Below are 12,223 nucleotides of genomic sequence, written 5' to 3'. Positions count from 1 at the left end.
CCTTTTGTAGACCATTTTGCTTTGTCTGGGGTGCACCTGCTGATTTGTCTACTCAATCATATCAAACGGCTAAAATATAAAGATTCATGTAACAATAATAGCAGACAGCTGAAAACATAAATTAGCTTCATCCAAAACATAGAAAACAGAACGTCACAGTGTCAACTGCCGAAAATTGATGCTGAAAAATTTATTTTACCATTTCTCTCCAATTCTGTTTCCTCAACTGCAACACCAACTGGACGTAATGCATAATTGTTAAAAAAAGTGAAACAAATTAATAAACACAGCTACACCACACACCACTGTGAACACCAAATCCGAGATTTCATGAAGATCAGTGCCTCGGCAACACACAGATGGTTCATTAATGGAAAAAGAAAGAAACGTCGGAGTAGCAATATACAGCAAAATTTTCTGTTTCTATTAAACTTTAGCACGACACCACTCAAATTCTGAGAGTGAAGTTGAAGCCATCAGAACTGTAACAAATCGGTTAAACAATAACTTACTCGTATTCGACAAAGAAATTATATTCAGTGATTCCACAGCAGAAATATCGGCAGTTAGCAATACGCAATATCCAAAAATCGTTCAACTTAAAAGAGTCCAAGAATTAATCAAATGTCTAAGAGAAAAAGAACTCTGCGTGAAATATCCGCATAAATCAATGTAGACGAATGACGAATGTACCCGTTGGGACAGTGCGGCGAAATTTGACTGTTAATGGGCTATGTCAGCGTGCCTTTGCTAAGATCACGACGTCGCCTACAGCGCCTTTCCTGGGCTCGTGGCCGTATCTGTAGGACCCTAGACGAACGGAAAATCGTGGCCTGATCAGGTAAGTCCCGATTTTAGTTGGTGAGAGCTGATGGTAGGGTTCGAGTGTGGCGCAGACCCCACGAAAAAATGGACCAAAGTTTTCAAGAAGGCTCTATGGAAGCTGGTTGTTGTTCCATAACGGTGTAGACTATGTTTACTTGGAATGGACTGAATCCTGTGGTCCAACTGAACCGATCACCGACAGGAAATGGTTATCTTCGACTACATGGAGACAATTTGCAACCATTCATGCTCCCAAACAGAGATGCAATTTTTATGGATGACAATGGCTCATGTCTTCGAGCCACAATCGTTTGTGATTGGTTTGAAGAATATTCTGGACAACTCTTGCGAATGATGGCCACCCAGGTCGCCCAACATGGGCCATAATCGAGAGTCAAATGAATGTCACTCCATCTTCTGGTGGAGTATAGGACTACAACTGTTGAATGTTCAATATAAATAATACCAATCGCCGATATATAGGTTTATTTCTAGGCAACCATTCATGACGTAGTGTAACGTCGATACTGGTTTCCTAGAAATAAACCTATATAATGGCGATTGGTATTGTTTTTATTGGATAATCGAGAGTCATTTCGCGCACAAAATCCTGCACCGCCAACATTTTTTGCAGTTAGAGGCAATATTTATACTTCAGTCGATTTGTGGACTCCACGCCAAGTAGGGTTTCTGCATTACGACGGAGGTCCAACACGATATCAGGAGGTACCCAATGACTTCTGCCACCTCAGTATATTAACAATCCGATTCAAGGAGAGTTAAAACGATCTAATAAAATTTCATGTGAGGGAAAGATCTGAAAAACCTCAAGGACAACTCGATAGTCGTATTCCGCTTGACTAACGGACAAAACTATTTGGCTGCCGGTCTGCATACGCTCTCCCTCCCGCCGTCTCCAGAATGTGTTCTGTGTTCCAAGATTGTTTCGATTATAAACAAAGAATACTTATTAATCGACCTTGTTATTATTGCACTTGAGGGTGAAGGCACTTCGGTAGGCTTGTCGTGAGTTTTTGTCGCGAGGACACGCTGAAACACTTGATAGTGTATACATAACTGTCGCAGTGCGATGCGTCATCACTGGAAGCAAGAAGGCCAACGACAGTGTCTCAAGTGCCAGAACATCATAATGATGACAATAATACAGCTTTCTTAAAACATTATTAACAATATTAACAAACTTTGTTGTCTGCGGTGCTTATTGCTCCCCCCCCCCCCCCCCCCCCCCCTCTCCTGTTCCCATCCTCGCGTCCCTGGGACACTCCAGGTCGCATAGATACGCTACAGCTTTACTCTTACCTTTGAATATATTACGTAAATTTCTCTCATGCTTAGAGTATCGAGCCACTCACCCTCCGATGATTCATTGTGTCATTTAGATACCAGGACCGCCACGTTTTCCCTTAATATGAGACAGATCTTCTGCAGCTAATCCTGAAATGAACAACAGCATCAATGTTTTGGTAGTTTCACGTTATAACTTTGCACTAGGCCTACATAATGCACCAAAAATCGCTTACTTTATACATAACAACAACATAAGCTAGTGGATTAGACGAAATATACTTGCGACAAAAGGCGTGAAAGAAAAGCTTTTATTCATATCATTACTCTGCCTTTTCCAAGAAAAACTGACAAAAGCACAACTGTACATCAGTCAGTAAGCAGGTCATCAGTACATGAAAGTCATAAGCCGAGTCTACCATCATGTAAGCAATAGATGTCGATGTAGCTATTTTTCTACAAAGAGTAACGTAAATCATAGATTAAAATTTTGTTCACTGTTGCTTCATCTATATTTTATTTAGAAATAGTCGGTTTAACTTAGCACGATAAACAGTCTGTTTCAAAATATTCACAGTATTCTAATTCGTACTGACAGATTTAGAAAAATATTGCTGCTTGTGATTTGGTTGTGTGTAGATTATTTTCAGTAACGTCAGTGTCCTCTTCTTCTGTTACACGAGACTGGATAGAAATCATTTCGGAAACAAATGAAACTAATTATCTTGCCTTTGTTTAGTTCATACGTCGGCTATCATCGGAATGTTAATGACTGGGTGTTCTGTGATGTCCTTAGGTTAGTTAGGTTTAAGTAGTTCTAAGTTCTAGGGGATTGATGACCATAGATGTTAAGTCCCATAGTGCTCAGAGCCATTTGAACCATTGGGATGTTAAAAAAATTACCTTGCGAAAACAATTCGTTATAGGTCTTGCATTACAGATTTCAGAGTCGTAGCGAAAGCTAGAAAAGAGTCGTTGCTTCCGCTACGTAGCTCTGTACACCATCAGCCATATTACACAAAGATGGTATCCGTTCTTTCGGACATGCAGCGCTCTAGAATGAAATGATAATTAAATCAAGTCCCTACACTGCCGACAGACGTTGATATACATCAACTGGAACAGTTGAAAATGTGTGCCCCGACCGGGACTCGAACCCGGGATCTTCTGCTTACATGGCAAACGCTCTATCCATCCTTTTATTTCCTTTCATTTTGTTCGATATTTTTCGTTGCGTGTGGTCTGGGCGGACGTCACATGACATCCGTTCGAGTTGACCGTTGATTCCTTTACTCAGTTTTTTTTTATTATTATCATTACAGAGATCTACCGGCTCTATAACACACTGAGCTATCGTGCCGACATCCATCTGAGCCACCGAGGGCACAGAGGACAATGCGACTGCAGGGATTTATCTCTGGCACGCACCCTGTGAGACCCACATTCCCGATTTACTGTCCACACACTACATTCGTAGTGCCCCTGCCCACTACACTCATTACTCGCGACAGTCAATCTTCCGATTCCCGTAAGCCATGTGAATGCATCCGCACTGAAGAAGATCATTGGCCGGTAAGCCTTATCTATATGAAAATAGTATCTGTTCTTTCGTGCAGGAGATCCCGGGCTCGAGTCCCGGTCGGGGCACACGTTTTCAACTGCCCCCGTTGATATTTATCAACGCCTGCAAGCAGCTAATGGTCTGGATTTAATCGTAATTTCATTCTAAGAGAGCTGCAAGATCACCAAGGGTGTCTGTATTTTTAGGACATGTCCGAAAGAACAGATTTATATTTTATGCCAGATGTCTTCGGCCACCATGGCTGGTGATTTTTATTCAAATTTAAGCATTGGCAATGGTCGAACCCGGGACTCATGTCGTTTTGATAATTAGTCAAAGGCTCTATCCCTAGACCACGGGTACCAAGTACCGACAGTTATCCTACTTGAAAGTTCCAATGCTGTCGGAGAAGAAATCAAACATGAAGGGATGCCGGTGGTCCATAATAATCTTCATGTTGTCCACAACTGTCGTAGTGCCACCGATTATTAATTATCACTGGACCCATTGAAGCCCAGGCAAATCTACACATGGGAATATGCTGCCTTCACCACCTTGTGCCAATGACGTTTCATATGTGTGTAGCAGCCGTTCGCCTGGATGATGGCATATCCGGACGTGACCGTCATTTGAGTGCAACAAAAAAACATGATTCATCCGACTACAAACGTAAATGATTATGTCGGTGAGTGAACGTGGGTACGTGAATGGATCGTGTGCTGTGGAGCCCCTGTTCAACAATGCGCAATAAACTTCTGCTCTGAAACACTTGTTCCTGCACCAGGTTTACACTCTGTCATCAGATCTGCCATAGATCACAGTCAGTGTCAGCTTTACAGTATGGACAATCATCAGACTTCCACGTTCTGTAGTTCTGTAACGAGGCGTGGACGTCCAACATCTTGTCGTCTACTCGCGGTTTCACCGTCCTTCAGCCATCTTCCACAGATGATCATGAAAGCAGCACGCTACCAGCCAACCAGCTTTGCCGTTTCTGAGAAACTCATTCTCAGGTATTGTGCCACAACAAACTGCCATTTGTCAAAGTCGCTTCAGTCAGTGGATTTCCCACTTGCAGTTCTTTTCCTTGCTAGAATGGCTCCTCATTCCTCCGTGTTCCTTCTACATACTTCCCTTGCCGTGGCTCACGCCCACAAAACTAACAGACAGCCAATCTCGTGGTGGACAGTATTCAGAGCGTTATGGCTCATCAATTGCACATTAAATTTTGAATAATCAGTCTGATAGTCCCCACTTCCAAATGCTACATGTGTTCTAATTTTATCACAGAGCCACATGCCAAAGAGGACAGATATTGGAATTTGTGATGTACATAGTAAATGCTTCCTTCATAGTATTTTAAGGACAAGATATCCGTATGGTGCGAAAACTGGAATTTGGCTATAAATAATGAAAAGTGTCAAGTCATCCAAATGAGCATCAAAAGGAATCAGCTAAATTTCGGTTACACGATAAATCACACAAACCTGAAGGCTGTAAATTCAGCTAAATACTTTGGAATTACAGCTACGAGTAATTTAGGTTGGAGCTATCACATAGATAATACTGTGGGTAAAGCAAACCAAAGACTATGATTTATTGGCTGAACATTGAGAAAATGCATCAGGTCTACTAAAGATACGGTCTACACGACGCTTGTGCGTCCATCTTATGGAGTATTGCTGTGCGATGTGGGAACCGCATCAGATAGGATTGATGAGGGACATCGAAAAAGTTCAAAGGAGGGCAGATCGTTTTGTATTATCGCGAAATAGGAAAGTGAGAGCCAAGGATATAATACACGAGTTGGGGTGTCAATCATTAAAACAAAGGCGTTTTTCGTTGCGGAAGGTTGGGTGTTTGTTCCTCCCGCGCGCCGTGCGAGAGTGAAACGGTAGAGAAATAGTTATAAGGATGTTCGATGAACCCTCTGCCAGGCACTTAATATTGAATCGTAGAGTAATTACGCAGATGCTGATGTAGAAGGCAATTTGTAGAAATAAACCTACAAGAGAGATTGTAAAATACTTAGCTTGTATGAAGTAAGCTATTATTGTAGTTATCTTGCGGTCACCTGAAACTGTACTGATCTCTTAGTGCTGATCTGATAGTTTTCAGACCCTGCTGCAGTCAGTGACACAAAGTTTATTGAAAAGTTTTTACCTGTAATATGACGGGCAGACGATAGGAAAAAGCAGACCTGTGAAGCTTTCATACTCCGAGACTAGAGTTCTCCATCCAAGCAGTATGGTGATCAGTGCTTCGAGGTCGATTTCCCCGAAGTGTCTTTTGTGCATTCATAAAGTTAATTGCATTTCTGGGTACAATCTTCTGAGTTTGCATGCAAATACTATGTAAACAAGATAATTGGTAGAATCTACTTGCCAAGTAACATGAATGTCTAATAGCTTCTCTAATGGAAGGATACGCATTAAACACATCTTAATACTTCAGCCTAGAACAGCAAGTTCACATCATTTACTTAATTATCGTTACGTTCCTCACTGACGTTCTGGAAACGGGGTTTGTCTGCAGAGCTTGAAAGGAGTTCCCCAATATCACACTTTACTGTCCTGAGAGTTGCCTATACCATTATATTTTTCTCTACTGCAGGATCAATTGGCCTTGGTCTCACGCTTGCGGTCAAATGTGAATAAAATATACAGGAGGAAACAGCACAGCTCTACATAAATAAGGGGCGGCGACAGACTGAATTTAAAGAGATATATTGTTTGACAGCGACCTATGGTTACATTACATGAAGGGTCACCATTTTACATATTATGTATAAAACACTGAAATAAGTGTAAATGTGCTGTCACTATGGAGAATCATTAAGAAGACAGGAGATGGCACTTGGTGGATAAAGAAAAACTACACACAAGAAGACGTGGAATATACTCGACTATGAAAATCAAACATGAAAAGCCGAAGATGAGAGAGAGAGAGATTCTACCTAGCGACGTTACACGATAGTAGAACGCAGAAAATTACCTTATCAGCGGCAAAGAAGCCTCTGTGTTCCGTATGCAGTTGTAGTTATCAGTTGTCATCGTAAGTCCGATGTATCTATTTGTCGGGAATAGCGAGCAGCAGGACTGCAAACTGCTTTACTTGACAAAAGCGACGTAGGAAGGCAACCAACTTTCTGGAGCGAATGCACACTCTGACTGTTCCTCAGACTGTGTCAGATGGAGGCTCAGACAATGGTGGGTGGGGGCCATCTCTCTCTCTCTCTCTCTCTCTCTCTCTCTATCTGGCATCACAGACCATGACAGCAGTAAGTCACGCTGTTCGCTTCTAATCACAGTCCAGTGTTTTACCTGCCATTGAAGTGGAACAGCCAATCACATCCAAGTATATTACCAGTCAGTGAATCGAAACAGCCAATCTCAACCCAGCATTTTTACTATCCCTTAAACCGAAACAGCCAATCACATTCCAGTATTTTATGGGCCATGAAAATGAAACATTAACTCAAAATGCAGCCACAGAGTCGCCATCTTGAATCATGTTCAGAAGTATCTGAATTATCCAAAATTTTACCGCCATGTACGAAAGTATTTATCCAAATAATTGAGTAAAGGTTGTAACTTGCAGTAATTATACATTTAGGAAAGTAAGCTTCGTCAACCAACACACACACACACAAAATGAATGCAATGCTTATGGCTTGAACTTACAAGTTGCGCAGCACTTGTAGATGTCCATAGTTAGATCTCTACATATACAACACTTGGTGTAACATACAATGAACACTGAATCAAATATTTTTTGTGTCTAAATTACTGTTGAGCGATTCTTCTCAGGAGTCGCAAAGTTCATCCAATGTCTAAAATCTCCTCAACATTTGGTCAGAAACACAAAATACAGTGTCTATACCAAGTATAACAATGTTATTTCAGCAAATAGACCCACATTCTGCAAAATGTAACTTAAAACATGACTATGGACTTTCAAATCAAGTGCCGCCGTGCTGTTTCCACGTCTAAATCGTTACAAGACACCAGTGGCTGAAAAATAACGTTCCAAGTAGGTAGACAGCATTTAATTTTTAGGCGCAATGGACCCTCGAATTAAATATTTCCTCTTCTAAATTGTTCTGATGTTTGTAAAGTGTCAAGCTGTTAATTCATTGTCTAAAATGATGGCAAAAATCTGTAAACTTCATTCGTAACACAATGTTTATGGCAGAGTTATTTCCACATTTTCTCAAAAACACGTCGGCAACACACACACACACACACACACAGTCTTTATGTCCAGTTAGTTGAGCTGGCCTAATTGTATCCCTGACAGTTGCATTGAGCTGGGTAACTTTGCGGGTCTACCTCAACCAATAATGTAACACGATTTTGTAAACGGCTCTATGACAGTGGTTCACTGTTGTCAGAGTTTCGTATAAGTCTGTCACAATGTTATTGCACCTGGGAATTTGGGCACATAGGTCGGCTTATCCTGAGAGGGCTCGTAGTCGTGGCTGATAGTACATGCACAACTGACAAGGAAGCATGACAGTGTGATATGAGTTCCTTAAACACCGCTGTAGTTGTTTACTATAACGTCGCCGCCTGTTCCAGGTAACGGTCAAGTGTAATAATATTGTGGCTGAGTAGTAGACGGCTATCGTTTTCACCTGCTAACGTTAGCGCTTCGCAATGGAAAGCTGGTAACAGTGCTGTGAACTTCTGAGACTCTCCACACTATAAATGCAGAAGAAGGTTTGCATGTAACACAACAAACCAGCAAAAGTAGATCGACCGCTAACTTTACATGCTGTTTCAGACTTCGACACTACGAAGACTGTCCAGAGAGGTACTACCTTTTACTACCAACCTAACTGAGTTCGTTTTCACAGCTTTGGGAAGGCTGCTCAGAGGCGTTAAGTTGGCAGGTTTTGACATCTCACAACGGTTGAAACTGCCTCTTTAGGGAATCCGTGCATTACGGAAGGCGAACTACTCGCTATTGAGAGGAATGTCGTTACACGTATTGCGAAATGCAGTGAGGTTGACGGACATCATTTTGAGCATTTACTACATTCATGTGGTATTTAAAGGTAATCATGTTGCAACAGCATGCGTTCTCAGAAATGATAAGTTCACAAAGGTACATGTATCACATTGGAACAACCGAAATAAAATGTTCAAACGTACCTACGTTCTGTATTTTAATTTAAAAAACCTACCTGTTACCAACAGTTCGTCTAAAATTGTGAGCCATATGTTCGCGACTATTACAGCGCCATCTATCACAAAGCGAAAAAAGTGGTCCAACTAAAACATTCATATTTCTTTACGTACTACACGAATAATATTTAATTAAAAAATGGGGGTTCCTATTTTTTAAAAAACAGTTGATATCCGTTTGACCTATGGCAGCGCCATCGAGCGGGCCAACCATAGCGCCATCTGGTTTCTCCCTTCAAGCTAGACGAGTTTCGTTCTTTGTAGTTTTATGGTTTGATGCTTATTTCATGAGATATTTGGCGCGGTCACTATCGATGGATCACTCTGTATTGTGAAGTTTTGTCGTACGGAAGAAAGCTAACACCAATAATAAATGGTTATTATAAATTGGAAACCTCGTGTAAGCTACATAATTCAATTTTCCGATTCCTAACACATCCCACGTAAAGAGAAGGAAGAGCTCTACAGATTGCAAGTAAAGAGAGTACAACTCCAGCCACTTTATGAAGAAGACAGCTAAGACGAAACTTATATTCTCCTTGTCTTACTGTACACGGCACTGAGTGCTCGAAGTGCTTGTTAATAGACACATCTAAAAATCTTTTGCATCGCCTCGGTTGCGAGAGTTCCAGAACTTGTACAGAAAATTGGAATAGAGATAAACATAAACATCATTTCCGCCCTTTTTATTGCTGATGAAAACCACGCATTGCATCTTGTACCGCCATACAGCGAGACCTTCAGAGGTGGTGGTCCAGACTGCTGTACACACCGGTACCTCTAATACCCAGTAGCACGTCCTCTTACATTAATGGAGGCATATATTCGTCGTGGTATACAATCCACAAGTTCATCAAGGCACTGTTGGTCTAGATTGTTCCACTCCTCAACGGCGATTCGGCCTAGATCCCTCAGAGTTGTTGATGGGTCACATCGTCCATAAACAGCCCTTTTCAATCCATCCCAGGCATGTTCGATAGGGTTCATGTCTGGAGAAAATGGTTGCCACTCTAGTCGAGCGATGTCGTTATCCTGAAGGAAGTCATTCACAAGATGTGCACGATGGGGGCGCGAATTGCCGCCCATGAAGATGAGTGCCTCGCCAATATGCTGCTTATATGGTTGCACTATCGGTCGGAGGATCGCATTCAAGTATCGTACAGCCATTACGCTGCCTTCCATGACCACCAGCGGCGTACGTCGGCCCCACATAATGCCATTCCAAAACAGCAGGGAAGCTCTACCTTGCTGCACTCCTTGGACAGTGTGTCTAAGGCGTTCAGCCTGACCGGGTTGCCTCCAAACATGTCTCCGAGGATTATCTGGTTGAAGGCATATGCGACACTCATAGGTGAAGAGAACGTGATGCCAATCCTGAGCGGTCCATTCGGCATGTTGTTGGGCCCACCTGTACCGCGCTGCATGGTTTCATGGTTGCAAAGATGGACCTCACCATGGACGTCACGAGTGAAGTTGCGCATCATGCAGCCTATTGCGCACAGTTTGACGTCCTGTGGCTGCACGAAAAGTAATATTCAACATCGTTGCGTTACAGTCAGGGTTCCTCCGAGGCATAATCCATTGGTAGCGCTCATCCACTGCAGTAGTAGCCCTTGGGCGGAGTAAGCAAGACATGTCATCGACAGTTCCTGTCCGAAGAATATCGCTTTGGTTCACTCCGAGACGTCTGGACACTTCTCTTGTTGAGAGCCCTACCTGGCACAAAGTAACAATTCTGACGAGATCAAACCGCGGTAGCCGGCCGAAGCGACCGAGCCGTTCTAGGCTCTACAGTCTGGAGCCGCGCGACCGCTACGGTCGCAGGTTCGAATCCTGCCTCGGGCATGGATGTGTGTGATGTCCTTAGGTTAGTTAGGTTTAAGTAGTTCTAAGTTCTGGGGGACTGATGACCTTAGCAGTTAAGTCCCATAGTGCTCAGAGCCATTTGAACCATTTTTTGAAACCGCGGTACTGACTGTCTAGGCATGGTTGAACTACAGGCACCACGAGCCGTGTGCTTCGTTAGTGGTGGAATGACTGGAACTAATCGGCTGTCGGGCCCCCTCCGTCTAATAGGCGCTCCTCATGCTGGGTTGCTCACTTTTTTGGACGGGTTTAGTGACATCTCTGAACAGTCAAAGGGACTGTGTCTGTAATACAATATCCACAGTCTACATCTATGTTCAGGAGTTCTGGGACCTGTAGTGATGCACAACTTTTTTTCATGTATGTACTTTACATTACGTTTCAATGTGCTACTTGTGATGTACGAAAATATATGTCCTCTAACATGATAGCTGGCTGATCATTGATGTATAGCAACATTGACAGTATTCAAAGAAAAGTCCGCTGAGGACCAATATTGTCTGATTTATTCAGCACAATCTTTTCATTCTGTTTGTTAAATGTGATTCAAATCAGCTGTGTGTAAAGCCATAAATTCCGTAAAACTTGAGTTTTCTAAGACAGTATCATGATCTACACAATAGAAGGCCTTAAGGAGATCACAAAAAATTCCATCAGGCAATATATTATTATATAAACCTTGTACTATTTGACGAGTGAATGTGTCAATAGCATTCTCAGTCAAGCAACCTTTCTGTATTCAGAATTGTGATGTGCTAAGTTGTTTCCACTTAAGTCTGCAACTGCTCTTGAGTAGAGAACTTTTTCGAATATCCTGCAAAAAGGTGTCAGTAAGAAAACCGTAGGATAATCGTTTAAGACTGTCTTGTAACCTTTCTCATGAAGTGATTTAATAATTGCGTATTTTAACCTCTTTGGAAAAATAACCTGTGTCACTGATGCATTACATGTATCACTAAGAAGATTACTTATTAAGTTGGATGAACTTTTCAGAATTCTGTCTGAAATACCTTCAAACCCACAAAACTTTTGTTTTTTAGTGTTTTTAGAATTCTATTAATTTCAGTAGAGGATGTTTGTGCTACTTCTAGCTGTTTAAGGTTTTGTGGAAAGACATTTTTAATATATTCTCCTGCTTCTTCAGCTGAACCATTTTATCCTATATATGCTGCTACGTTTTGAAAGTGATTGTTAAAATTACGTACAACTTGTGAATTATCGGTCACTACATTGTCTTTAGTTGTATTGTTATTGAATCTTGTATACTGACTAGCTGTCATGCCACCTATTTGAGAAGCCCCATAGGATTTTAATCTTATTATCTGCATTACTTATTTCTGGCAGGACATATATACTTCTGGACACTTTAATGACTTCCCTTAAAATAGTACAATATCTTTTGTAGTATGTGAGTAATGTCAGACCTTGACCTCCTCTGGCCTTTACATAACTTTCCCTCTTCCTCTTACATGAGATT

At 41.8% G+C, this 12,223-nt stretch overlaps 1 protein-coding gene across 1 annotated transcript in view; it reads right to left on the bottom strand.

The window, feature by feature from the left end:
- The window catches only part of LOC126481863 (venom allergen 5-like), a 109,393-nt gene extending 99,089 nt beyond the window's left edge, over positions 1–10,304 (bottom strand). The window contains exon 1 of the mRNA XM_050105822.1: positions 10,125–10,304. Coding sequence (XP_049961779.1) covers positions 10,125–10,304 — 180 coding nt within the window. The remainder of the gene's footprint in view (positions 1–10,124) is intronic.
- Positions 10,305–12,223: the final 1,919 nt, after the last annotated feature.

This window comes from Schistocerca serialis, chromosome 5, assembly GCF_023864345.2.
Source record: "Schistocerca serialis cubense isolate TAMUIC-IGC-003099 chromosome 5, iqSchSeri2.2, whole genome shotgun sequence".
Classification (NCBI taxonomy): Eukaryota; Metazoa; Arthropoda; class Insecta; order Orthoptera; family Acrididae; genus Schistocerca; species Schistocerca serialis.
The sequence above is the reverse complement of the archived record's forward strand: the minus strand, read 5'-3'. Positions and strand labels throughout refer to the sequence as shown.